The 27895-nt window shown below is 33.2% G+C and overlaps 5 protein-coding genes, 1 long non-coding RNA gene and 1 pseudogene across 6 annotated transcripts; 3 read left to right on the top strand and 4 right to left on the bottom strand.

The window, feature by feature from the left end:
• Positions 2462-5655, top strand: LOC104717998. Its single transcript, XM_010435645.2, has 4 exons — positions 2462-3107; positions 4296-4508; positions 4610-4687; positions 4845-5655. The coding sequence occupies exons 1-4, from the start codon at positions 2553-2555 to the stop codon at positions 5490-5492; spliced, it is 1494 nt and encodes a 497-aa protein (XP_010433947.1). The 5' UTR covers positions 2462-2552; the 3' UTR covers positions 5493-5655.
• LOC104717997 (RHOMBOID-like protein 7) lies at positions 5717-7342 on the bottom strand. Its single transcript, XM_010435644.2, has 4 exons — positions 6879-7342; positions 6273-6600; positions 5935-6188; positions 5717-5829 (listed from the first exon to the last, which is right to left on the bottom strand). Exons 1-4 carry the CDS (start codon positions 7142-7144, stop codon positions 5727-5729), a joined length of 951 nt encoding a protein of 316 aa, XP_010433946.1. The 5' UTR covers positions 7145-7342; the 3' UTR covers positions 5717-5726.
• Positions 9823-12209, top strand: LOC104717996. The gene is made up of 7 exons (XM_010435643.1): positions 9823-10020; positions 10109-10201; positions 10413-10649; positions 11159-11314; positions 11398-11451; positions 11544-11666; positions 11840-12209. The coding sequence occupies exons 1-7, from the start codon at positions 9823-9825 to the stop codon at positions 12203-12205; spliced, it is 1227 nt and encodes a 408-aa protein (XP_010433945.1). The 3' UTR covers positions 12206-12209.
• LOC104720174 lies at positions 12689-15195 on the bottom strand (annotated as a pseudogene).
• Positions 17888-21379, bottom strand: LOC104717993 (glutamate--cysteine ligase, chloroplastic-like). Its single transcript, XM_010435640.2, has 14 exons — positions 21308-21379; positions 20394-20512; positions 20165-20315; positions 19870-20070; positions 19601-19753; positions 19434-19504; positions 19241-19309; positions 19057-19150; positions 18858-18947; positions 18680-18760; positions 18509-18601; positions 18338-18418; positions 18154-18223; positions 17888-18039 (listed from the first exon to the last, which is right to left on the bottom strand). The coding sequence occupies exons 2-14, from the start codon at positions 20492-20494 to the stop codon at positions 17951-17953; spliced, it is 1344 nt and encodes a 447-aa protein (XP_010433942.1). The 5' UTR covers positions 20495-20512; positions 21308-21379; the 3' UTR covers positions 17888-17950.
• LOC104717994 lies at positions 22951-23614 on the bottom strand. The gene is made up of 3 exons (XR_756333.1): positions 23472-23614; positions 23252-23276; positions 22951-23161 (listed from the first exon to the last, which is right to left on the bottom strand). It is a non-coding gene; the product is annotated as an uncharacterized LOC104717994 (long non-coding RNA).
• Positions 26401-27736, top strand: LOC104720173. The gene is made up of 3 exons (XM_010438125.1): positions 26401-26697; positions 26760-26925; positions 27048-27736. The coding sequence occupies exons 1-3, from the start codon at positions 26401-26403 to the stop codon at positions 27734-27736; spliced, it is 1152 nt and encodes a 383-aa protein (XP_010436427.1).

Below are 27895 nucleotides of genomic sequence, written 5' to 3'. Positions count from 1 at the left end.
TGATAATAAAATAAATCAAGGTTAAATTTACAACTCAACTTAGTATCCTAATTGTCTTAATGTCTTGTAATTAGTCAACTACATGTCAAGAAATCTGTAACAATCTGTAACAATTAGTGCAAGTCCAAGATGATTTGCAATATAATTACCATTTTAGGCATTTAAAATATTAGTCCCACTATGGCTGTCAATGGTTGTCTAGTCTGCTCCGGACCGGACTAAAGTCTGGACCAATCCGCAATAAATTCACCATTTATAATTCCAGACCAATATGCACTACTCCATACTGGTCTGCAATTAAAAAAAAACTACGTACTATGGAAATTGTACTATTGGTCCGATTTTTTCTCTTTACTCCTTAAAACTTCCATACCAAAAGTGAAAGTTGGATTAAAACATGATTCTTAACTAGTTGGATCCAAGTTCTTTGTTCTTATTGGTTAAATTTGTGTTTCTTTGTACTTTTGAAAAATGTGTATACATATGATCATTCATAAGTATTAAAAATCCACAAAATAAAATTCCCAAAAAAAAACTAGAGCGACGAGAGAGAACTCTCTTCTCTTCAATCTTAGAAATTTAATTTTGTTTTAAATAATAATCGAAATAATATTATTATGGAATAATCAAAATAATAGCTTTGACTTGTAATTCTAATCTTAGAAAGCTATTTTTTTGTTGAACACTATGTTATGGGATAATCAAAATAATAAATTTTGATTTATAATTCTAAATACATCTTGTGATAATTATTATTAATTATGATAAAAATATAATTAAAATAATTTTAATCCTTTGTATACACCACTCTATACTATGGTCTGATTTTTACCATTCATAATAGTATGGTGTTATGCATACTATTATATGGTGTTGTGCATACCAATGTTTACTCTATACTACCGTCTATTCCCTTCATACTAAAATATCAGTATGCACTAGAGAAACCATTTAAAGCCTATATTTTTTTTTTAAAACACACTATCTTTTGGTTTTAGACTTTTAGTAGAAATGCTACTTGGTGGATAATGAGTTTTCTCTTTCTCTCCGTCAAATAAAAATTAGATTAATTAAAAACACTCTTACGAATTTTTTTTAATTATTTGACTAAACATCTTAATATTATATTTTCTCCAGTAATATATCTATATATATCTAATACATATGACTAAATGAGTGCCTATGTAGTTTTGTGAATTACGTAATTTTCATTCGTACAACAATATTACCAATCGCATCGAAACGAAAACAACTATTCACAGAATATTCGCTATACAGTCCATACACATTAATGATATGAAAGACAAGAGAAGGAAACTAACAAAACAAAAACACAAATATAAGAATTGTAAACCAAATTTGATTTTTCCCATGGAGCAAAACGACGTAACACCGGACGGCGCTATTCCGTAACGAGACGAAAAGAGGAGTTAGGGACCTCGAAAACGTGATCATGGAAGGAGATATTATTATAACGATAGCCATTGGATTTTACGGCGAGGGAGAAGGACCCATATCACAGCGACGCCATCCGTAATGGGGTCCGTAGTATAGTCAGTTGTGGTCCTCTTCCCATGCATCTCTAATAAAAAAAGTATTGACGCTTTTTGTCATCTCTCTGTTCTTTAGGGTTCGGTCATATTATTTCTTCAGATTCACATGACACTATAGTGATGGCAATTTCTTCTAAATAAATCTTACTTTTATTCTAGATTTGGTTCCAGTACGGTGCTTACGACAACAGACTTTAGGCGATTTTAAAAAGAAATAGCTAAACCACAGAAAGTAAATCTACAAATTAAAGATTACCTTTGTAAAGGTCCAAATAATCCTTCCTAAACAGTTACTTATTTGAATGTTTGTCTCAAATTTAACAAAACTACAAAGTGTTACTAAAAGATGGCACATAAAACTACAAACTACAAAGTAGAAAATGATTAACAAGAGTTTTTATGAATAGTATTAAGTAGATTTACCGACAAAAGTAGAAATTTACAAAAGATGTTCTAAATATCGAAATGTCCCCAAAGTTACAAGTTTTTTTTATTGACTCCTAATTTTTTTTTTCTAAGTTACTATAGATTAGTGGAATTTTCCAATTTCTTCACTATAAAAACCACGGCCCTACTTGGATTAGTGGATTTACCTCAAAAACACATTATGATATATAAGTATATTTTTATAAGATGGTACAGTATAACACGAGTGAGGGTTAATGCGTACTATATAACACTAGTGAGGGTGGTTAATGCATGGAAATTACTAGACGCAACTCTGGAGTCTGGACTGTAATTAAATAGTTAATATGGAGATTAACGAAATTTCCCGGGAAAAGAAAATAGAAAGTGAGTGACTCACACGCGCGAGTGAGGCGTTTGGTTACTAACCAGAACACTGTGTTCTACTGCTACGAGGCTACTTAACTCTTTTATTACAAAGCTCTCTTTTGTTTGTCTCTCTCTCTCTCTCTCTTTTTCTATCTTGCTCTCTCTCTGCAAATAACCCCGGCGAGCAGAAACGTTGTCGTTTCATTCGTCAAGTGACTAATAATAATGGGAAAAGCTTCACGGTGGTTTAAGAATTTATTCGGACTTAAGAAACCTGACCCGGGTTATTATCCGGATCCATCTTTTGAAACACCTTCTCGGTCAACTTCCTCCAATCCTAAACGCCGATGGGGCTTCGTCAAATCAAAACGCGAAAAAGATACCGCACCGATGAATCACATTTCTCCGCCTCCTCATCCTCCGCTACCGAACTCGACGCCTCCACCGCCGTCCCACCACCAATCGTCTCCGAGACGACGGAGGAAACATAAGCCGACGTGGGAGGACGAGGGAGTTGAAGATTCTGATAAGCACGCGATTGCGGTGGCCGCCGCGACTGCTGCTGTTGCTGAGGCTGCTGTCGCCGCCGCTAATGCCGCTGCTGCGGTCGTCAGGCTCACGAGCACGAGCGGGAGGTCGACGAGAAGTCCTGTTAAGTCGCGTTTTAGCGACGGATACGACGACGCGGCGGCGCATGTTAGCAAGTTTAACGGTTACGGCCGCGACGGTCGTGAAGATCTTGCTGTGATTAAGATACAAGCAACGTTTCGTGGATATTTGGTAATTTTCTTTTCATTTCTTTAATTGCTATGCTAATACAATACTTATTTGAGTCGTTTCTTAAAAGTATGTTACAAAGCTAAATCTATAATTTCATAGAAATAAAACTTTATACTACGAAGCTAAATTTTTCTTTGACGGAAGCTTAATAAATTTATCTGTTACATAATTTCATAAAAGTTAATAAAAATGGTTATAGATTTGTAAAAAAATTCACGGGGATTATCGTCCAGATAACATTTTTCGATGTCGTAAACCTTCTGCTGCTTCCACTTCCCTAGACGAGTGATTAGACGCATTAACCTTCTCCTATAGAGCCCACTTGAATATTTTTTGTATAATAGTTTGCTTTGCGGATACCCAAAAACAAAATTGTACTAGTAGTATTTGCTTTTTCTTCTTAATTTTATATTAACCGGTTAATGGATTGATTGTTTTTCTGTTCAACCGACTCTAAAATTGATTCCGGTTTGAACCATGTAAAGAATTGTCAATCAAGCAATACAACTTATTAGGAGTTTCTTTTCCTATTGGTTATTATTGAATTGTCTTTCACTGGACTGGACCACTGTAATAACATGGTGAATGCTGCTGGCTGCTATAACTAGTCTATATTTCAGTTCATTCTCTATATTTTATAGTCTCTATGTAATAAATATATATATGTCTATTAATGTTGTGATGCATGCATGCCTATTGAACTTTGTACTTTATAGTTTATGGCGAATCCTTTTTTTTTTTTTTAATTAGTGTATAGTAGTGTGTAAGACAATTTACACCCCGAATGTGTACTCATCGACATAAAAGTCGCATTGTTCATTAATAGTCGATTCATCTTTCTTCTCGTAGAGAGTGACTATACATGTAAATAGTTTGGTTTTATGGTATTTATTTACATATATCCCTCCATTTAAATTTTTGTTGAATTTCAAAAGTTCAATTTGTTTTGGAAAGGTCAACTTGTTTTTTTTTCTTATTCCACTTACCTTTGGCGCCAACTTCTATCAAAACTCAAAAGTAATGCTTTTGAAAAATTCAATATGGTTTTGTGGTCCTGTCCATAATGGGAGCTTGATCTGAAGAGTCAAGTTATTTCAAGAATTGGTACTTTAGAATATTCTCTGGTGATTATTAGCTTTCTCTCCATTTTAAAAGCAATTTGTTATTGTTTGTATAATTTAATTGTAGGCAAGGAGAGCGTTAAGGGCACTCAAGGGTTTGGTTAGGCTTCAAGCAATAGTTAGAGGCCATATCGAACGGAAGAGAATGTCAGTCCATCTGCGTAGGATGCACGCTTTGGTTCGGGCTCAGTCTCGTATCCGTGCCAGTCGGGTTATTGTTACTCCTGAATCTTCTTCTTCTCAATCCAACAATACCAAATCTTCTCACTTCCTAAACCCCGTAAGCTTGGTTAATTTAATCCCTTAACATTGTTTCTTTTTAACCTAAAACATGTCTTTTAGTCTAAGGTTCCTTTTTAACAACTTCATTTTATCCTCAAGGGTCCACCAACGCCTGAAAAACTCGAGCATTCAATCTCTTCCCGCAGCTCCAAGCTTTCTCATTCTCATCTTTTTAAGGTATTAAACTTTGCTTATGGTCCTAATTTATATGTTTCTCACATTATTGAATCTATGTTAGTATGTTACTATGTTAGGCTTATCCATTTCCCATTTCATTATCTGTTTTTGTTTGTGACTTAAGAGATTAACTAAGAGATTGGATTAAAATTTTCAGAGGATTGGTTCTAAGGCTAGCGACAACAACAGACTTTATGCTACTCACAGTGAAACATTCTCAGCCATGGATGAAGAAGAAAAGATCCTTCAAATCGACAGGAAACACATCAGCTCTTACACAAGACGCAGCAGACCAGACATGTTCTACTCATCGCACCTTGTCCTAGACAACGCAGGTCGGTCTGAACCAGTTTTTGTCACGCCTTTTAGCCCGTCCTCGTCACATGAAGAGATCACAAGCCAGTTTTGCACTGCAGAGAACAGTCCTCAGATATACTCAGCGACTTCTAGAAGCAAACGCAGTACTTTCACTGCAAGTTCTATAGCACCGAGCGATTGCACAAAAAGCTGCTGTTACGGGGACCATCCAAGCTACATGGCTTGTACAGAGTCCTCTAGGGCTAAGGCCAGGTCCGTAAGTGCTCCGAAGTCTCGACCACCGTTATATTACGAGCGGTCTTCGTCGAAACGGTTTGGATTTGTTGATGTGCCATACTGTGGTGATACGAAGTCAGGTCCATACTGTGGTGATATGAAGTCAGGTCCCCAGAAAGGTTCTGCTCTGCACACTAGTTTTATGAACAAGGCTTATCCCGGTTCAGGTCGGTTGGACCGTCTTGGGATGCCAATTGGATATAGGTACTGAGAAACGTTGTTGGACTTGTTAACCTTGTTTTGTTGTAGATCAGTGGATTGAGCTTTACTGCTAATTTTCTTGGTCTGTAAGTTTGGAGTTACGAAGTGGATTTTAATCTAAATTGCAAATAGAACTTTCTTAATCAAAATGTTGGCATCTTTATAAAGCACTATCATTTGCCTAGATGGTAGCAATTTGACAGAACTGGTGTAAAAAAAAAAAAAATCTAACTCTTAGAAAGTGTCATGTCCACTGGGATTTAGAGGAGTAGCTCAGTTTATGGCACCACTTACAATATCTGTTCAAGTTATCTCCTCTGAATAGTATCACCAACCCAGAAGCAAACCTGCACATTGGCCAGTTTAGTAATTCACAATCAAAGGCCAAATCTGTATAGACAAAACAAATGTTCTGAAGAAGATATGGTATTTAAGAATGTTGTGGATCTTACCCGGCGACAAAGACCATGGATGCAATTACGCAAAGCACAAGTTGGCAAGTGTTGTACTTCGGTTTAACAATGGAACCAGGGATAAGAGAAACTCGGTTCTCATCCCATTCAAACTGTGGATGAATCAAGAGGAGAAAGCCGAGAAGAAAACCACCTAAGAAACCTCCAATGTGAGCAAAATTATCAACAGGAGGAAGTGTTCCTAATCCTAGGTTAACACCAACAATCACCAAAAGCATTATCAGAGCCACACCCTACAAAAAAAAGAAACTGAATCAACCAACCAAACAATTGTGAATCCAGAGTTGCTAAAATTAGATCATTCAGTGAGTGCATACCTTGTTGTCATAAGTAGTCCAATTGATTAACAACTCAGATAACATTGCTCCCAAAAGGCCAAACAAAGCACTCGAGGCACCAACAGATATAGCATTCTGAACAAACAGACAAGATAATATGCTCCCGCAGAAGCCAGATACAAGGTAGATCGTCCCAACTCGAACAAAACCAAACTGTTGTTCAAGACGAACTCCAATAAAGGCAACACAACACATATTCGCTAACAAATGGATAACACCAGCGTGCAACCACATACATGTTAAGAGTCTCCAAACTTGACCCCTTTGAACTATTTTGCCCCATGCCAAAGCTCCCATTTTCTCCAACCTGCCAAATTCAAAGATCAATTCAAAACCAAACCCAATGCATCCGTAAGAACTAAACCTTCCCAGAATACATAACAGAGCTCGTCAGCTCAAACCTACCCAATGCATCCTCAAGAATCTTTTTTTTTTTTTTTGTTTTTGGCAAAAATTGGGACTTTGACTAAAATCTGAAATCTACAATGCTAAAAACTCAAACCCAGATCATAAAAACTTAAACTTTATAACGAAATCAAATTTGCTACAATGTTCAGAGAGAGAGAGAGAGAGTGAAAGACTCACGTAGAAGAAGAAGGACCGAGAAGAGGATTTGACTTGAAAGACTCAAATGAGAATCTTCCTAGCAACTTTTTCGCTAGACATCGATGGCTATTGTGAGGACAATCATTGAAGTACATCACCACAACGAAAACGACGACGTTCCCGATCACCACCATTGGAATCACCCACGACTTCCATCGCACGTCAGGTCTCCTCGTCGTCTCGCCGCCGCCGACGTTATGACCGTCTCTTCCTTCTTCAGGATCTGCTTCCGCCGTGGAAACCATCTCTGTCTTTAGCTATTATATAGCAATCTCTGCCAATCTTGAATATTTTTCTTCAGTATCAGAATTTGGGAACATCGTTTGAGCAAAATTTTGAATAGAAAACTTCAAAAATTGTTAATTTTTTTTTAAAATAATAACTGCAATATCGCATTAGACAGGTAAACTGCGAACAGAGAGATATTTGCTGTCAAAGAGTTAAAAAAAAAAAAAAAAAAAAAAATTGGTTTCAGCTTTGTGTGTTGTTGGTATGTATATGACGTACAGCATAATATAAGAACTTTATTTATATGCAAGAGTAATTTGTGATATGTATTGATTTGTGGGAATTGGCATCACAGCTTGACTTGACTAGTTGGGAGTTGATTGTGATATCTCTCGTTTAGTATTTGTAATATATTTTCTTAGTTCTTTTGTAATTATAAAGTACTAGTTGAGGCATTAGGTAAGTACTAGTTCTCTCGTTTAGTTAAAAGTTTGTTACAAATCGTTAACCTCAATTAACGTCTATCGTTTAGTATATATACTAAACACTTAAACCAGAATGTAATCTTGGTTTACTCAGTAAACCGATTTAAACCATCTATCCTAATAGAAATTAAAAAAGCATGAAGGTGACTCAAAGCATAATGAGAGGCTGGATCATCAGGATTGGTTTGTCATTGAGATGAGATTTTACAATTGTGTTTAGTTACAAAATTTCGAACTATAAGATATTGCATGTTCAATCAAACCTTCATATTCATTAAATAATAGTATTTAATTTGTTGCAATTTCTTGTGATATCGTATATTGCTTTGAAAACCGAAAGTGTTTATAACCCTTGTAAGTTAATTGATTTACAATTCATGAATGACTAGCTACAAATGTTCATGAATTATACTTTAATTTAACTCCTTTAATTTTTATAAGTTGTATAATGTGTAGATTGCAATACCATGATTGGCCGGGGAGAGATATAACGTGACATTGATCCGATTCAGAATAGAAATCATGAGCTATGAGTACTCCAGGCTCATGAATCTGAAAACCTGTTTAGCTAGGTTAAAAGATAAATTGTCTCATTCAAGCTCATAGGAGATGAGTTAGGGATGTGACAAGGATATTGAAGTCGTTTGGAAGTCCAAAACCCCTGTCTCAATGAAACCAGTTGAAGATCCAATCCATCATTCCCTCACGATTTTGAAGCTCAAAACAACACCGTCCGCCTCACCAAACCAAACCTAGAAGAATCATATAGAGGGTAAAGGGTAATTTTAGCCCACCGTAGTAACACTTGATTACCCCACAAAGAAAAAAGAACCATATCCTTCCATCAACACTTGCTGGCCAGATACAAAATCCTGCCATTTTCGTTATTTCCGTTTGGATCTGTTGGCTTAAAATAACTAAAGATTTTGTTGTTCCGACGACTCCTCTTTTGCTAGTAAAAGAATTAGAACTTGATGTACATCAATTCATTTTTTTAGCGATTAAGGTAAAAGCATATACCTTGTATCTCCAGCGTCCATAAGATCCAAGAGGATAGAGCATTGCATCGCGTATGACGGCTCCAACAAGCATACGTTGCAAAACTCAAATTATCAATAATTGTTATAGATATATTTCGTCATTTCATCATCTAACATTGCTTTATTTTAGAACTTGGAGAATGTAGAGTGGACCGGTCACATATAATCTGTAAAACTAATCCTTCAACCTTTAGAAACTTGCGATGCAAGAACGTGCAACAAATTTCAAGAAATTGCAAGAAAATACTTTGTGTGCACAACTGCACATTTTGATATTTTACCTCAAAAGGTTCGTATTAATATAATTAGATTAAGATATATATTTTATTGTTGTAGTTGTTGTTAAAGTTTGTGATAAAAGAAAATGTAAATATTTTTTAAAATTTAAGGTATATAAAAATAAGAATTTGAATTTTTTTGTCAAACGGACCGTAATTTGTTTTAGGTATTAATTTAGTTTGTCAAAAAGGTATGAAAGTAAAAAAAAAACAATCTCATATACCAGACGATGGATTAAATGTAGTGAGTTATATGATAGAATGAATTATAATTTTGAAATGTGTTAAATTTAGAATTTCAAAATTATATGATGAGATGATTTTAAACTAGTATAACATATCAAAATTTAAAAATATGAAAAATTATTCAAAATTTCTATATAAATAAAATTCAATCCGTGAAAGTTCCGTTGTACCGGTCAGACCAACCATCTAATTATGATTCCGAGTTGAGTTTAAATAATTTCATCAAAGGTAACAGTAAAACTCTTAAATGTATTGACGGAAATTACCCAGCCTAAGAAGATATTATGGTTGACAAATAATTATGCCTCCTTTGACTTGTGAAGGTTTGCGTTAAAGACGACATTAAATCTCGTTAATGTATTGATGAAAATTACTTAGTATAGAGAGACTTTGTTTGACATGTATGTACGTTTCAAAATTAATTACAAGAAAGAAACCATAAATTTTAGTCAAATGTACAAGATTGCTAAGGATACGCAGTTACATGTATAGAAAGATATTATATTTATAGGAAGAATGTGATTATATGCCAAATGACTTCTTCAATCTTTCTCCAATTACTAGAACAAATCTTTCATAATAATTAGCTCCTTTCTCTATATATAAGAAAAAAACTTACTATCTCATTTCTCTATTTAGCAGGTTGATGAAAATGAAACTGGGGTGTCCACTTCCAGTAATGTGGATGACTTTCTTGTGCTATATTCTATGTTGTAGTATTTTGATGAGTCAAGGTCATCGCCATGACATTGTAGAAGCAGCCGAGAAAATAAAAAGTTTTGAAGATTTTGAAATAGAGCAAAAACTAAAGCATATCAACAAACCTGCTGTCAAAATTATAAAGGTTTATCTTCTCACCATATTAAAACAATAATTGTTGGTGTTTATTATATATGAACATTAGAATCACTATCTTATTTATGAATCCACAGTCTATTTCTGGTCAACGGTATGGATGCGTGGACTTTTACAAACAACCAGGATTTGACCAATCATCCATGAAAAACCACACATTTCACTATAAGGTATGTTTCTCTAATAATATGAATTTCAACCAGGATCTCAATGGTAATTAAGAAATTGGCATGGCAATGATGTGACTTATTTTTCTGAATAATCTTTACTGTTACGAAATTAAGATACTTTTTGTGTACTATACAAAAAACAGTTGGGTTTTGTCCTAATCTAATATTGGTTCAACTAATTTATTAACTGATATTGGATTTTGATGTGCAGATGGGTATGATATCACACCCTAAAGGATCAAAAGTAAAAAGAGAGACAGTACTTCGTAACAAAACATTTGGTCACTTATGGGAAAATGGCGTAGGTTGCCCTATTGGCACGGTCCCCACATATCGAGTCACCAAAGACGATCTTTTAAGAATGAAATCATTTGATGACGAGAATTCTAATCCGCAAAGTTCGTGGAAAAGTGCCTATCAACCTACGCTTTCCAACGAAGGTCATCACGTAAGTGCTTTCTAAGTTTTTATTTTATGAGTAAGAAATGTCAAACATAATAGAACATCGTAATAATAAGACCGATGGTATAGTTGAAACGAGAAATGAATATATATGTTTGCACATAATGATTAATCAAAATATGACTAAATTCTCCCTTTTAAGTAGATATATAGATAACAATTATTTAAGTGGTTATGGGTTTAAACACGTTGAAATGTATATACCTTATTGCCAACAGTAAATGTTTTGATTAATATTTCGTGAATAGTATTAGTGTATTACATACATATGGCGGATGACATTAAAAAACATATGTAATTTTTTTTTGCCAAGAAAAAACATGAGTAATTGTACATTGTAATTGAATTTATAATATTATCTATGGTGTGATACATTTATATTTGAAAATATCAAAATAGTGGTTTCTATTAACTTTAATTATGATATTGATACTATCCGAGCACATTACAATTATGCCATATCACAATGTTAGTTTTCTCAATCATTGTTTTCAGTACTTTTCTGTGGTGCGGACTAAAGGAAAACCAAGGATTTACAATGGTGCATCTATGAATATGCATAGAGGCACTTGTCTGGCTGGACCTATGCAATTCAGCTCTGGTCGGATGACCTTTCAAATCGGAAATGAATTCATTCAAGTTGGTCGGATCGTAAGTAGATTTATTTAGATCTGCTTTTTATATCCTTTTCTATTATCAAAATACATGATTCATATTGTCCATTCATTTTTTAGTCACATCCACAATTATACAAAGACGCTTGGATTCGGCTGTTTGTATTTACAAATGTGAGCCGACTATCTTATTTTTTTTTTTAAATATGTCCATACCATATATAAATCAATCATTAATAGTCACATGTTTATATGGTTTAATACAGGCGGGAGGACATCCGTGTTTTAATAACTTCTGTCCGGACGGATCCGGGATGATACTAGTCAGCCACGATTTTGCTCCTGGTCTACTTCTCCATGAGAGAGATTATGACATCGCCATACAGAAGGTCACTTTTTGTTCGTGCTCATTTTTTCCCCAACTATTAAAGTCATAAATTCGATCATACTAGCTAGGGGGTACGGATAGTAACATGTAAATATGGTTGAACTCTAAAGCCATGACAAGCTTTTTTATCTATAAATTAAGAATTTGTTTTAAGTTTGGTTTTGTTGAGTACAGGACAAAGCCAACGGGAATTGGTGGCTACTGATGGGGCCCTCATGGCAAGAAATTGGGTTCTGGCCAGCAAGCAGATTCAAAGAAAGTCATGGTACAGGTATAGAATGGGGTGGTGAAGTCTATAGCCCTTCACTTCCAAGTCCTCCAATGGGAAATGGTGGTCTACGGTTGACTCCCGAGGAGGACGCCTATATGCGCCTAATCACGATTGTGGATGAAAATTATAATACCGACAAAAGGGTGGGGAACACAGAAGCGTTTTCAAACAACAAATTTTGCTATCCAGTGCTCGACGTAAAGGACTCCTTTTGGAAACATGTAGGTCATTTTGTTCTATACGGAGGCCGTGCGTGCAATAAACTTTGATAATGCTTAGAACTATTCCAAAACTGTAATATCTTAACATGTTGAAAAGAAACCAATTGAGAATAAATATTCTTAATATGAAGAATAGTGAAAAAATAACTATATGAGTTTACTTTTTATTTTACTTGTGGTTAGAAAGGGGAATAAGAAGACCTATTTATATGTTCCAAAACTTTCAATGTTGAATCAAATACTTTTGTAATTCACGAGAATGTAGAAATTTTAATAAACACTGGATCAACCATTTGATTAAGGGAACTTCCAAATAAAATAACATAAATTACAACAATGTTTTTTAACAACAATCACAACAATAATATTATTATTCCACGAATTACAACAATATTTTTATTCCATACAAATATTTATTTTTCTCCTCGCACACCAACAAAAAGTTTTATTTTTCAAATGCCATGAGACTTTATTTATATAGTTATATAATTATTTATCGATTGCAATTGAGCTTTTGAACGCTCTTGTGGTCACAGTTCATTTCTAGTACCGCAGTTCCCGGAACACATGATCTACGTTTTCTCCCCAGTCTCCATTGTACAACTCCAAGAGCTTCTCTGCAGGCGTAACCCCTGTTTTAACAAGATAATTAGCTTATTTTCAGTTAAGTAAGAAAAAGTATTTAACTGTTCTGTCAAGAAAATTAACAAATTTTTAGTTGACTGGCCGAGAAACAAAAATTACCTGTTTTAACCACCTCGGCAACAGCATTCAAGAAACCGGTTTCATTGTACCCTCTACGGTCCAAACCATCCTGAACAATAACAAACTAACTTCAGCAATTATTTATTACACATTATAAGGAGAAACCAGACACACATATACCTTTGCTAGCTTTAGGACATCTTCTGCGACATGTTTCAAAGGCTTATCTCTAAAAATTGTCTTTAGGCCAGTGATTGGAACATATGGAAACCAGATGATAATTGGTATCAAACGATAATATTTCGTTAAATTGGACAAAAAGTAAAGTATTTGCTCTCTCTTCAAAGTTTACTTGTGTCCTAAGCATCTCTAATTCTTCAGGAGTCCAATCATCTATCATATTGAGAGTAGTTTGGAGAAAGTCTTCATCGTATAGCAAACCCACCTGAGATTCAAATACAAACCAAAATAAACCCAGGAAACAATAATTTTTATATATTTAATTTGTTAAAAGATAATGTAATTACCCAAAAAGCTGGTAGGGCACATAACATCCCCAATGGACCTACATCAGCACCTCTCATCTCCAAGTAAATCTTTAACCGGACCTATTAGTGTTATTACAATACATAATCATAAGAAAAATGATTCTGAACGTAATAATTAAGAAACAAGGAAGTTGAATGGTGTGGTTTTGAAACAAAGTAAATAACCTCTGGCCATATTGATCCTAAATGAGTTTCCCAGTCGTCAATGGTAGGTTGTTCATTAGAGAGATGAGAAATTTTCCCAGACAAGAAATCCTGGAAAAAGTCAAGAACTATGTTCAGATCATAACCAGACTCAAGAGGATATCAAAGGTTTAAAACTTTATGATTTTTTTCTTATAAAGAAGAAGTAGACCCGAAATGTCATTCCTCAACAGTTGAGATAGTTTTCGTTTCGAACTAAGAACAGCATTGGACAATCAAGTGCGTATTCGACATATCGCTCAAACCTATATATTAACACAATGAAGATTAACCATGCGTTTTAGGAAAAAGTTGAATCATAGATTTAGAAAGAAAAAAAAAGCAATTCTATACTCACCCGAATGAGTCATCGAAAACAAAAGGTAGCATCCCTGTGCGGCTCTTATCGGAACCTAAATATATGTGACTGTCAAAGCATGTCAATAGATGAGAAACTTATATTAGGAAAATGAACAAGATTGAGAGAGAGAGACAGACAGACAGAGAGAGGGGATTTTTTTTTTTACTAAGATACTAACGAGTAACGTAGAAACCAACCTCCTCACGCTTACAAACCCATTTGGTTTCCCATCACTAAAAGGGGAATTTGCGAATATAGCAGTCACGATCTGTTTGATTAGAAAGATAACCAAAAAAAGTAAGAAAAATGTTTGTTTGAGTCCAAAAACCACTAGCATTAAAAGAGCTAGCATCAAGCATCTCACAGGTTGCAAAGCTAGACTAGCCCGAAACTTTCTGATCATATCGGTTTCTGAGCTATAGTCCAGATTGACCTGAACAGAACACGTTCTGACAAACACGTCAGGTCCTGATGAGGTAGATCTGGCTAAGTGGTCTGCTACAATCTCATTCCTTCTCTGCTCATAAATAAAAAACTTTGCACATTATAAAAAAAAACGTCATAATTGCTAGTGTAGGCTACATTAAATAATGAGAACTACTTATATATGTTTGTAAAGGAAGGAACCTTCTGGACAACGGTAACATCCTCGAGACTAGATTTGGGTTCATAGCCCATACCTAAGAAACCAATATTCATTTTCAGCAACATTTTTCACCTGGTGAAGATGTGAATTGAGCTCATCACAGATTTGGTGCAAAGTCTCTAGAGGTACTCCACTTAGCTCTAGTCGGCCTCCATATTCTAGTGTTATGCTTTTCATTCCCTGAAATGTAATAATCAATGCCAAGCAAAAAGCATATGAAATTTGTTATCAGTATTTAGTATTTTAAAAAGAAGAGATCAAAAGAGTAGTTACCTGTTTCAGACCAATGATTATTTCATCCTCCATCTGCTTATCCCAATCATATCTCTCAGCAATACCATTAAGCAGTGCAGTGATTTGTTCAAATTCTATAGGGCGCAAGCTCTTAATCTCGAAACCGAATTTCTCGTGTTCTGTACCTATTCTGAATAACCAATAATCCAAAAGATGCAAATAATTAAATTTTATAAAGCAAGAGAAGAGATGATGATCATACTCGTACCTCCACATTTCCTTTGGTTTGCAACCAGAAGCAAAATAGGCAATCAGATCTTCTTTGGTCAGTGGCTTGGTCGCGGCCATTACAGTAGTTGCGGTTGCGGTGACCATATTTCCCTTGATACGAAGCTAACATAAGTTAAAGCACTCGAGTTTATCAGAGAAGACGAGAAGAGAGTGAGAGCGCGGTGGTTTAGTTTAGTTCAAATGAATTAGAGTCAAACCAAAGGGAAATAGAGAAACTAGTATATAATCATACATTAGTCCTGTATAACTTCAAATAAAGTAACTACAAGTCTACAACGATATATATATATATATATATCGAGAGATTTTGAGATAATATCATGAGAATTAATATGGGGGATAAAATAGCAACGAGTCGATTTCTAAATTTTATATTGCATATATATATCCAACATATATTTTAAAATGTAAAAAGAAAAACATCCGTTAGAAAATCTGTATAATTGTGGCAACAACAAGAATGGTTAGGAAAACTATTCCTCCAATATCTAGTGGAGATGATGTAAAAGAAAAAAAAAAGAAGAAAAACGGAGATGATGTATATAACGAAACAACAAGAAAACATAAATGAAGAGCTAAGAAGACGAAAAAGAATCACCTGAAGTTGTCTACTTTAGGACGTAGGCTTACTGGTGGCTGTGTACTGTAAGTGTAAGTACTATACTTCCTCTGTCATTCTCATAGTTTGATGTTTAGGATTTTTTACACATATTAAAATAACAAGAGAGTATATGAGTAATTTATTATTTACTTTTTTCTTTATGATTTTTTTTAATTTTATTTTTGGTCATCTCATGCATATGTGGTGATTTATTTTTATGACATTTTCTCTATTTTTCTACTTTTCCACATTTTTAGTATTAAAAATATTTAGAACATCAATCTTTTAAAGACACAAAATACCCGAATCTAATAGGGTATTATCCTAACCATTTTACCACTTTAATATCTTTGATTAATTTTAAAACCTCTAATATTTATATATTAATATGTACAACTTTCATTTTTTAAAATAAAATTTAGAAAGAATTTGAGAAGAAGGACAATTAGAAGAAGAAACTTCGTTCATCTCAAATTTTCAGTCAAAACAATTAGTATAGGAATGGTATGAGAAAAAAAAACAACAAACTCGTGTGTTATGTGTTTGGCCGGTGAGAAGCATCGATGGTCAAGCCACTAATTCCTGATTATTGAATGAAATTGTGTTTGGTTTACTTAATTTCGGAATGAATTCGGATACCCGAACCCGATCCGAACTCGATGGGTGTTTGCCCAAACCCGACTCGAATACTAAAAATACTCGAATGGGTCTAGAACCCCTTTACCGATATATCCAAAAATTCGAAATACCTGACCCGAACCCGAACGGGTACCCGAATGTCCAAGGATATTATGAAGGACAGAGGAAGTATATATGCTTTGTGTTCAGTGTTCATCTACTGTTGATAACCTTTATGATGATTTTACCCACAAATTGTTAATCAACTTTCCTAATTAAGACACCACGTGGTTAATAAAAAAAGGAAAAAGAAATAAAGACAAAACGTGGTTAATAAAAAAAGGAAAAAAAAAACAAGAAATAAGGACACTTGGCCTCCGTTAGCATTAATTTTAGGTCCGCATCGATAATGGGGAAACAGTAACAAGTAACAACGCATTACAATAATTATCAAAATAATTAGTATAATACAAGTAATAAAAATATATGGCCCTGTGTCGATGTCGCATTTGACCGACATGCATCGCTGCTTTAGATCCTTCGAGGGATGATATGTTGCTGAGTCATTACAAAATTAATAATTTAATACTATGTTCTGAATGTATCCGGACTAAACGAACATAGCCAGGAAAGGAGACTATCTACATAATCTAGCTAAATGCCGTATGCCCACAACTGAGCTATGTATCACATTTAATTCCACTCTACGTTACAAATTATATATTTTTTATTAGAGACACGCTAAATGTAATAGCTTTGGCAGAACTATATGAGCATTAATCAAAGTTCAAACACATAAAAGTATAGCGTGACTACTATGTATGACATTATATTACATAAATTTGTTATAATCCTATTCTATGAACAATCTTTTTTTTTTATATGAACAATCTTTACGCGATACTTTCCGTAACATATAAATCCACGATGAACAGATTTTCATATACAACATGCTCCACGATGGAAAAACTCGATCTCCTTGTAAGAATACATAGAAACAATAAACTGACGACTATGCCTGAAAAACTTAACTTCGTATAAGTTTTACATCATAACTTGTAAGAAACTGCATTATTTGGGATTAGAATCCCAAATCGGACAGAAAAGTTTTAATACATTTGATTAACCATTTGATTTAAGAAACTTCAAAAATAAATTAAACTACATCATAACAATGTTTATTTAAATTAACAATCACAAGTTCACAACAATATTTTTTATTCCGTGAATTACAATAATATTTTATTCCATTGAAATTACCATTGTCCCCTCACACACATACACACACCAACGAAAAGTTTAATTTAGCTCTGGGCATTCGGTTTGTTCGGCTTAATCGGATTGATTTGTTAGGTTTGTTACTTATTCGGTTTTTGAGAAATCTTACCGAATTGGACCGATAATTTATTCGGTTCAGTATATTCGGAACTCGGGTTAATCGGATCGGTTTTCTGAGAAATATTGCATTCCGAATTCAAACCGAATCTACACTACTTCGGTTAATTTTTCAAATGACCTGAGAATTTATTTATATAATTAGCTATCGACTCCAATTGAGCTTTTGAATGTTCTTTCATCGCAATTGTGGTCATATATAGCTCATTTTCTAGTACTGCAGTTCCCGGAACACATGATCTACGTTTTGTCCCCATTCTCCATTGTACAATTCCAAGAGCTTCTCTGCAGGCGTAACCCCTGTAGGTTTTCACAAAAAAAATTAGCTTATTTTCAGTAAATTGAGACAAAGTATTAACTGTTCTTTCTACAAAATTAGCAAATTTGCAGTTGACCGAGAAACAAAAAAATTACCTGTTCTAACCACCTCGGCTACAGCGTCCAAGTAACCCGTTTCATTGTAACCTCTACGCTCCAAACCATCCTAACAACAACAAAATAACTTCATCAAAAAATAAGTATATATTACCCTAACATTAAAACCCAAAAAAAAAGGTCTATATTACACATTATAAGGAGAAACCTGACACACATATACCTTTGCTAGCTTTAGGACATCTTCTGCGACATGTTTCAAAGGCTTATCTCTAAACATTGTCTTTAGGCCAGTGATAGGAACCTATAGTAACCGGATGAGAATTGGTATCAAACGATATTATTTCGATAAATTGGACAAAAAAATAAAGTATTTGCTCTCTTGAAAGTTTACTTGTGTCCTAAGCATCTCTAATTCTTCAAGAGTCCAATCATCTATCATATTGAGAGTAGTTTGGAGAGAATTTTCATCGTATAGCAAACCCACCTGAGATTCAAATACAATCCAAAATAAACCCACGAAAACAAGAATTTTTATATATTTGTTAAAAGATAATGTAATTACCCAAAAAGCTGGTAGGGCATATAACATCCCCAATGGACCTACATCAGCACCTCTCATCTCCAAGTATCTCTTTAACCGGACCTATTAGTGTTATTACAAAACATAATCATAAAAAATGACTCTGGACGTAATAAGAAACAAGGAAGCTGAATGGTGCTGTTGAAACAAAGTAATCAACCTCTGGCCATATTGTTCCTATATGAGTTTCCCAGTCGTCAATGGTAGGTTGTTCATTAGAGAGATGCGAATTTTTCCCGGACAAGAATTCCTAGAAAAAGTCAAGAAGTATGTTCAGATAATTATCTCACTCAAGAAGATATCAAAGGGTTAAAACTTAATGATTTTTTTTCGTAGGAAAAAGATGTATAGTAGTATACCCGAAATGTCATTCCTCCACAGTTGAGATAGATTTTGTTTCGAATTAAGAACAACATTGGAAGATCGAGTGCGTATTCGACATACCGCTCAAACCTATATATTAACACAATGAAGATTAACCATACGTTTTAGGGAAAAGTTCAATCACAGTTTTAGAAAGAACTAAAACAATTCTATACTCACCCGAATGAGTCATCGAAAACAAATGGTAGCATCCCTGTGCGGCTCTTATCGGAATCTATATATATGTGACTGTCAAATTAAAACATGTCAATAGATAAGAAACTTATATCTAAGAAAATGAACACGAGCGAGAGAGACACAGAAAGTGGAAATTTCTTTTATTAAGATACTAACGTGTTACGTAGAAACCAACCTCCTCACGCTTACAAACCCATTTGGTTTTCCATTACTAAAAGGGGAATTTGCAAACATGGCAGTCACGACCTGTTTGATTAGAAATATAACCAAAAAAAGTAAGCAAAATATTTGTATGAGTCCAAAAACCACTAGCATTAAAAAATGTAGCATCAAGCATCTCACAGGTTGCAAAGCTAGACTAGCCCGAAGCTTCCTGATCATATCGGTTTCTGAGCTATAGTCTAGATTGACCTGAACCGTACACGTTCTGAAAAACACGTCAGGTCCTGATGAGCTAGATTTGGCTAAGTGGTCTGCTACAAAGTAAAACCTTTGCTGCTCATAAAAAAAAAATATATACTTTGCGCATTAGAAAAAAAACCCACAATTGCTGGTGTGCGATACATTAAATAATACGAGAACTACTTATATATGTTTGTAAAGGAAGGAACCTTGGGCACAACGGGTATATCCTCGAGACTACATTTGGGTTCATAGCCAAGTCCTAAGAAACCAATTTCCATTTCTTCAGCAACATTTTTCACCTGGTGAAGATGTGAATTGAGCTCATCACAGACTTGGTGTAAAGTCTCTAGAGGTGCTCCACTTAGCTCTAGTTGGCCTCCATATTCTAGTGATATGCTTTTTATTCCCTGAAATGTAATAATCATTGCCAAACAAAATAGCATATGAAATTTCTTATCTGTATTTAGTGTTTTAAAAAGAAGAGATCAAGAAAATAGTTACCTGTTTCAGACCAATGATTCTTTCATTCTCCATCACCTTATCCCAATCATATCTCTCAGCTATACCATTAAGGAGTGCAGTTATTTGTTCAAATTCTATAGGGCGCAAGGTCTTAATCTCGAAACCGAATTTCTCATGTTCTGTACCTATTCTGAATACCCAATATTCCAAAAGATGCAAATAATTAAATTCGATAAAGCAAGAGAAGAGATGATGATCATACTCGTACCTCCACATTTCCTTTGGTTTGCAACCAGAAGCAAAATAGGCAATCAGATCTTCTTTGGTCAGTGGCTTGGTCACTACACAAGATGCAGTTGCAGTGTCCATATTTCCCTTGTTGAGAAGCTACCATAAGTTAAAGTACCCAAGTTTATCACAGAAGAAGAGTAAGAGCCATTAATTGTTTAATTTAGTTCAAATGAATTAGAATCAAACCAAAGGAGATACAAAATATATATAATTCATACAGTAGTTATATTATATAACTTCAAATATAATAACTACAAGTCTACAACAAGACAAGTTAATTACCAGTCTATAGACTTTCTTAATTTGGTAAAAATTTCAAAAAAAAAAAGATTTAATTGTTATAACTGATATTTTATATAATCAATTACAAATAAAATAACAATTTATCAAATTTTTTGAACATATAGTAAAAATATTAGAAATGAGCTCTAATAAAAAAATGTGTATATATATACATATTTTTTTTGATAATTTTATATAATTAATAATTTATATTATTGATGGAACCATATATTTAAAAGTATTTTAAAAATAACTATTATTTTATTATTGAATTGTGTCCAAAATTATATTGACTCAACTTGAGACCAGAAATATTTATTAATTTATAAAGATTATTACATTACCGAGTATTAATTTATAGAAATTTTACTATATCCAACATATATTTTGAAATGTAAAAAAAAACATCCTACATCCTTTGACAAAAATAAAATAAAAAGAAAAACATCCTTTAGAAAATCTGTATTATTGTGACAACAACGTAAATGGTTAGGAAATGTATTCCTCCAAAATTAAGTTGAGATAATGTAAAAGAAAAAAAATGGAAATGATGTAGCGACAATAACAAGAAAACATAAATGAAGATATAAGAAGACGAAAAAGAATCACCTGAAATTGTCAAATTTAGGGCTGAATAAGAGGAGGAAGCTTAGTGGTGGTTCTGTAAGTACCTCTATGCACATATATATATATATATATATATATATGCTTGTGTTCAAATAATGTTGATTATCTTTCTGAGGATTTTGCCCAGAAATTATTAATTAAGACACCACATGGTTACTAAAAAAGGAAAAAAAAAAGAAATAAGACATCATTATTATTAATTGGCCCCCGTTGACATTAAATTTATCCCACGTTGTAATATGAGTAACAAGCAATTAACAACACATTAGATATTTATCAAAATAATAATACAAATTGGTTTGGTCCGATGTCGTATTTTACTGACACTTGCATCGCTGTTGATGAGTCATTAAATTTTAAAAATCTCGGGTTACTTGAAAGGTTTCTGGACCAAACCAATTCTTTTATCTGTAAAAAGTAACAACCATCTTAATATAATTCCAGTTAATAAAAAAAAAAGACCAAACCAATTCAACATTGTAGGAGACTTTCTAGTTAGTACATATTTTACTAATATTGGTGGAATTGGCTTCAAATGTCATATGGCCGACAACTGAGCTATGTAATGTAACATATATATATTTTTAATTATCAAGGAGTTTCTGACCCTAGACGGACCCGTATATCCTTTTACACCAGGGATCAAAATAATTTATATGTATCATAATACCAAATACCACTCTACCGGTTACAAATTATATGTTTTTTTAGAATCAAATAAAATTTAATAGCTTTGGCAGATCTGGATGAGGATAATTCAAAGTTCAAACAGAGAAAAATATTTATTACTTTTTTTTGTTGTTGACATCGTGTATCGCAGAACAATATTTTTAATTTTAAAAATTTAAAATTTATGTTGTATTTACTTGTTATTTTATTATTGTTTTATTAATTTTTAGATTGTAAAGTTGTGAATATTTATTGGATTTACTCTTGTAGTTTTAAAAATATAAAATTTTAAAAATATTTGATATAAGTATCCAAAGTATAGGATTTTTGTAGTATTTTCAAGATTTTAACCCGTGGTATATGTATAGTCTAGTAATACATTTATCTCCTGCTACACATCTAAAAGTATTTAAAAAAAAAACAATTCCACTTAACTTTCTCTAAGGGACTAATGCCAACCCATCTCACCAAAATCAAAATAAGTTTTCTTTATCAAGTTTAATTATGTTAATTGTTTTACCAAATTAGCATATTTATATAGTCTATAATTTTTTCATGACAATATATTTAGTTAATGAGAATTTTATTTTTTGGTAATTCCTAAAAAAAAAATTAACCAAATTATATGGGGGTTTTCAACTATTTAATGTGACATTTTATAAAAAAATTATTATCATTATTTTAGTCAATTCTTAAACACAAAACAAAAAGAAAAAAAATAAAGTAAAAAGACTTCAAAAAACGTTTCTTAAGAAGAATTATTGATAAAAATCAAAAACTAAACAAATACCATTCAAGGTTATTTTGCAAGAACTGTAATCTACACCAAAAATAAAAACTAAAAACCATAAAACAAAAAAAAAAATCAATTAAAAACTGCAAAACTCAATGTACAATTTTTTAACATTAAAGAGTATATAAACATATGGAAATAATTATTATAAAATACGCTTAACTAAATATGAAAGGGAAAGTGGATCCCTTTAAAACATCCGCCGACTGAAAAAAAAATTCAAAAAAGAAAATTTAACATAGAAGCATCAACATAATAACTTTTGACCATGTATTAGTACAATTTTTTTTAATGCACCAATAAGAATCTAATACACTTCTTACTCCTCCATCGTTTCTTATTGACTTTGTAAGGTTGTTACAGTGAGCTACACCCTGATTCAATTTAAAAAGTGATATAAGAAAACTTCACTTATGTGTAATAACTTAATTGCAAATGAAAACGTTAGTGAGAATAAAACTTACATTTACAACCGAGATCTCAATGCTTCTGTGTCAAAAGAAAAGGATGATATTAGCAAATTTAAAGTTTTGTATTTGTAACAGAAATAGTTTAAGTAGATTAAAACTGATTCTCCAATGGACCTTTCTAAATAAAATCAGTTATTTAGAAGGACAAAAACTAAACAGCAAAGATAAAAAAAAAAAAAAAGTAGTTTTGATAAATAAATTAAAAAAAAAATACTTTTTTCATGCACCGATCTCACTCTTATTGCCATGATTACAATTGAGCTGCAAAAAAAACAATTAAGAAATGTATATTAGTGATGCAGATTATGAAAAAATCTATCATTTTTTAGCAAATAAGAGTTGGGAAGGAAAAAAATAGCCAAGTACGAATGAAGTTATTTGGTACATTGACGTTCATAGGTTATTTATAGTGTTATTGGTGATGATAAAATTAGATGTTATATCAAATCAAGTAAATATTGTTGAGCAAGCAAAAAGATCTTTCAAAATATGATACTTATTATTAAAAAATTTAAAAGAATTAATATTTACATAAGGAATATAAAATTAAATAGTCGTGTGTGTTTTAGTTAGTTTTTATTTGATATATTTTAGGATTCTGTTCAACATTATTATATACCAAATCTAAGTTTTCGATTAAAAGTTTTTCCATATTAAGAAATCACAATCTTGAGAGAATAATATGGTTTATGTAAAAGATAAAATCAGTTAGTGAATATTAATATATAATATTAAAAATATCGACATTGAATGTGTAAAATATTATTATTTCCATTTTGAAATCTAAAATATTCAAATCTTTTAATTTAAAAGGAAAAAAAATTGACGGCAGAAATAATTTAGGAAATAATTGATTTTTTCATATATTAATTATATTATTAGTATAATCGAATTTGATTTTCCATATTTTACTTATTGATTTTTTGCAAATATGTAGAGATCAATTTTGTAAATAAAATTTTAAATAAACAAAACTAAAAGGGTAGAACCCAAAATTGTAATCATTTGTTACTCAAATTTGGATGTGTCATTTAAATTTAAAAGATCATACGGGCTCTAAAGATCTATTAAAATAGGTTTGGAGATTTTTATGGAATTAAAAATTTAATGTGTAGAGTTGTTTTAGGAAAAATCAAAATGTAAAGATGTTGTCATTTTTCAAGCTATTTATGGCAATAAACGTATCAAATTACGTCGATTTAAATAGTTCCATTAATTGAATTTCTACGAAATGTTATTTTAGGAAAATCGTTAGGGGTTAATGTTGTAAATAAAACATAGTAAATAAGTAAAACTTAAAGGGCATAAACCAAAATGTACTTCAAAAATAGTAATATAGATAACATTTATTTGATATAAACTTATTAATAATAATTTTTAACTACATGCAACATTTACAGTTTCAAATATAGATGTTTTAACCAAAAACAAAAACAAACATAATAAGAAATATTTACTTTTAAAAAGTATAACCAATTAATAAACAAAATTGTATAAAATAAATAATAAAAAAATAAAATTAATCTAAAAATTATTTAGAAAATTGAACATATCTTATATTATAAAATTAAAAATTCTCTAAAATATGATATTTTAAATATCCTATATTATAATAGGAAGAAAGTAATAAATAGCCTCAATAAACAATTTTGTATGATGCAGATCTTTTTGTAACATTAAGATCCACGACAAACAGTTTTTCATGTTCAACATGTTCCACGATGAAGACGCTCTCCTTGCAATATATATATACGGAGATCATGAGGGACAGCTATGTAAGCAATAGTCAACTTTGTGTAAGTTGTGGACCATAATTTGTAAGTAACTTGATCAACTATGTGATTAATTAAGGGAACTTTTAAATAAATTGATTAAAGTACAACAATGTTTCTTTACCAAACAATCACAAGATTCACAACAATAGTTTTCCATGAATTACAACAATATTTTATTCGACCGAAATTACCATTGCCCCGGCCTCACCCACCAACGACAAGTTTATTTTTCAAATGACATGAGAGTTTATTTATATTATTAAATAATTAACTATCGACTCCAATTGAGCTTTTGAACGTTCTTTTATTGCTATTGTGGTCATAGTTCATTTTCTAGTACTGCAGTCCCCGGAACGTTCTTTTATCTATGTTTTGTCCCCAATCTCCATTGTACAACTCCCAAGAGCTTCTCTGCAGGCGTAACCCCTGTTTTAACAATATAATTAGCTTATTTTCAGTTAATTAAGACAAAGTATTAACTGTTCTTTCAAGAAAATTAGTTAATTTTCAGTTGACCAAGAAACAAAAAAAAACTGGTTCTAACCATCTCTAATGGTTTTCCTCTATTTGCTCCAATGGTTTTTTCTACTTTTTCCTCTAAAAAAAATATTCTAAAAATATTCTTTTTATTTTATTTTATAATTAATACCTTTTATTTATAAAAATTGCAAACTAACCTATTTTACTTTAAATTTGTAACACTTTCATAAAATTATTATTTTTTATTTAAATTAAATATTTATTATTATAAAGAGCATCACATCATACAAAAATTATAAAATATACTAGATTTTTAACCATCTGCATTACTGTATTTTTTCCACAAATGATCAATTAATGCATTTCGAAGTGAAAAATGAGTTTCTTTATTTTTATTTTTCTAAATCGACCGAGACACCCCTGGAAACGAATGTCATCATTTTCTGCTATTTGGACCGCTGGAGGTGGAACTTCTCTTTCAACTTCAATCGGTGCATCGAGATCACGTTCATCCTCGATTATCATATTATGCAAATTATGTAAAAATTATGCTTTAAAAGAGCTAAAAGAAGAAAACAAAATTTTACTTTGTGACTTGGATACTCTACATCCAAATGTTCGTGGATATTTTGAGGCTGAACAAGCAAGGATTATACAAAAGCGGAATAATCAACAACAAAACCAACAAGCTCCTCCTCCATCTAGATCATTTGGTTCGTTTGGACAATATTTTAGTAATATTGGTGGATCCAAAGTAATTTACCGGATTATTAAGTTATACCGGATCAGTCGGCTTTTGTTCCGGGTCATTTGAACTCGGACAACATTTTGATCACTCAGGAGATGTTTCATGGGTTGCGGACGAATAAGTCGTGTAAAGGAAAATTTATGGCCATCAAAACGGATATGAGTAAAGCGTATGATAGGGTTGAATGGGGCTTTCTTGAGGCTTTGCTTCGAAAAATGGGTTTTGCAGATCGATGGATCTCTTGGATCATGTTTTGTGTCTCTTCGGTGGAGTATAGGGTTCTCCTCAATGGACAACCTAATGGTTTAATATTGCCGGAGCGGGGATTGCGACAGGGGGATCCGTTGTCCCCTTATTTGTTCATTCTATGTACAGAGGTCCTTATTGCAAAGGTACGGAAAGCGGAGGCAGATAAGCGGATTACCGGTATTAAGGTGGTAAACAAGTGTCCGCCAATTACCCACTTGTTATTTGCAGATGATAGTCTTTTTTCTGCAAGGTTGATAAGGATCAATGCAGGGTGATTTTAGATATCTTACGGCAGTATAAAGCGGTCACGGGTCAGCAAATTAATTTTGGAAAATCTTCGATTCAGTTTGGTCACACGGTCGATGCGGTAGTCAAGACGGAAATCCAGGGGGTTCTAGGGATCACCAATCAGGGCGGTATGGGTTCTTATCTAGGACTCCCAGAGAATTTGGGGGGTCAAAGACAAAGGTTTTTTCTTTTGTTAGAGATCGCTTGCAGAGTCGCACGACCGGCTGGTCCGTGTGGTTACTCTCAAAAGGGGGGAAAGAGGTGATGATTAAGTCTGTCCCGACGGCTGTCCCGACTTTTGTGATGTCTTGCTATCGTTTGCCAATGACTATCACTTCTAAACTGACTAGTGCAGTGGCAAATTTCTGGTGGAGTACAAATGGACAGTCAGGGGGTATGCATTGGATTGCTTGGGAGAGGCTTTGTTGCTTGGGTGGTCTGGGTTTCAAGAGTGTTCATGATTTCAACACGGCTTTGTTGGCTAAGCAGTTGTGGAGACTGATAGATTATCCAGACTCCCTGTTTGCCAGGGTTTTTAAAAGTAGGTATTATCGGAATACAGATCCTATGGATCCAATACGATCTTATTCACCCTCATATGGGTGGAGGAGTATCGTATCTGCTCGCTCTCTGGTGACCAAAGGGCTTATTAAACGGGTTGGCTCAGGGACCTCAATTTCTATATGGAGGGATCCTTGGGTTCCAGCTCAATTCCCAAGACCAGCCTTAAGTAACGGTCCTTTTAAGGACCCAACTCTCCGGTTACCCCATTTCATTGATCGTCAAATGAATTCTTGGCGTAAGGATTTGCTCACTCAGCATTTTGATCATGTGGATGTTGCTCTGATAGAGGCAATACCTCTAAGTCGTTGCCCCAAGGATGATTCTTTAGGATGGCATTTTACTAAAACTGGGAAATATACGGTCAAATCTGGGTAAGAGACGGAACGATTGGGTGTCCAAGGCTCTTTTCGGGCATTGGGCTCTGGGCCGGCGATTTCTCCTCTCCTGGCTTGGGTTTGGCAGGTACATTGTCCACCAAAACTCCAGCACTTTATGTGGCAAGTATTATCGGGTTGTATTTTGGTATCGGCTAAC

This window comes from Camelina sativa, chromosome 10, assembly GCF_000633955.1.
Source record: "Camelina sativa cultivar DH55 chromosome 10, Cs, whole genome shotgun sequence".
Taxonomy (NCBI): domain Eukaryota; kingdom Viridiplantae; phylum Streptophyta; class Magnoliopsida; order Brassicales; family Brassicaceae; genus Camelina; species Camelina sativa.
This window is presented reverse-complemented; position numbering and strand designations above follow the sequence as displayed.

What these genes read in the sequence shown, in the direction of transcription:
- LOC104717998 (XM_010435645.2), top strand. Translation starts at nt 2,553, where the DNA reads ATGGGAAAAGCTTCACGGTGGTTTAAGAATTTATTCGGACTTAAGAAA. An exon ending in CAACGTTTCGTGGATATTTG is followed by an intron (nt 3,108 to 4,295) that starts GTAATTTTCTTT and finishes ATTTAATTGTAG; the next exon opens with GCAAGGAGAGCGTTAAGGGC. An exon ending in CTCATTCTCATCTTTTTAAG is followed by an intron (nt 4,688 to 4,844) that starts GTATTAAACTTT and finishes TAAAATTTTCAG; the next exon opens with AGGATTGGTTCTAAGGCTAG.
- LOC104717997 (XM_010435644.2), bottom strand. Translation starts at nt 7,144, where the DNA reads ATGGTTTCCACGGCGGAAGCAGATCCTGAAGAAGGAAGAGACGGTCAT. An exon ending in CTCGGTCCTTCTTCTTCTAC is followed by an intron (nt 6,601 to 6,878) that starts GTGAGTCTTTCA and finishes TGAATTTGGCAG; the next exon opens with GTTGGAGAAAATGGGAGCTT. An exon ending in TCCATGGTCTTTGTCGCCGG is followed by an intron (nt 5,830 to 5,934) that starts GTAAGATCCACA and finishes GCCAATGTGCAG; the next exon opens with GTTTGCTTCTGGGTTGGTGA.
- LOC104717996 (XM_010435643.1), top strand. Translation starts at nt 9,823, where the DNA reads ATGAAAATGAAACTGGGGTGTCCACTTCCAGTAATGTGGATGACTTTC. An exon ending in ACCACACATTTCACTATAAG is followed by an intron (nt 10,202 to 10,412) that starts GTATGTTTCTCT and finishes TTTGATGTGCAG; the next exon opens with ATGGGTATGATATCACACCC. An exon ending in TCATTCAAGTTGGTCGGATC is followed by an intron (nt 11,315 to 11,397) that starts GTAAGTAGATTT and finishes TTCATTTTTTAG; the next exon opens with TCACATCCACAATTATACAA.
- LOC104717993 (XM_010435640.2), bottom strand. Translation starts at nt 20,494, where the DNA reads ATGGACACTGCAACTGCATCTTGTGTAGTGACCAAGCCACTGACCAAA. An exon ending in AAACCAAAGGAAATGTGGAG is followed by an intron (nt 20,316 to 20,393) that starts GTACGAGTATGA and finishes TTGGGTATTCAG; the next exon opens with AATAGGTACAGAACATGAGA. An exon ending in CTAGTCTAGCTTTGCAACCT is followed by an intron (nt 19,505 to 19,600) that starts GTGAGATGCTTG and finishes CTAATCAAACAG; the next exon opens with GTCGTGACTGCCATGTTTGC.
- LOC104720173 (XM_010438125.1), top strand. Translation starts at nt 26,401, where the DNA reads ATGGCCATCAAAACGGATATGAGTAAAGCGTATGATAGGGTTGAATGG. An exon ending in GGATTACCGGTATTAAGGTG is followed by an intron (nt 26,698 to 26,759) that starts GTAAACAAGTGT and finishes TTTTTCTGCAAG; the next exon opens with GTTGATAAGGATCAATGCAG. An exon ending in AGGGATCACCAATCAGGGCG is followed by an intron (nt 26,926 to 27,047) that starts GTATGGGTTCTT and finishes TACTCTCAAAAG; the next exon opens with GGGGGAAAGAGGTGATGATT.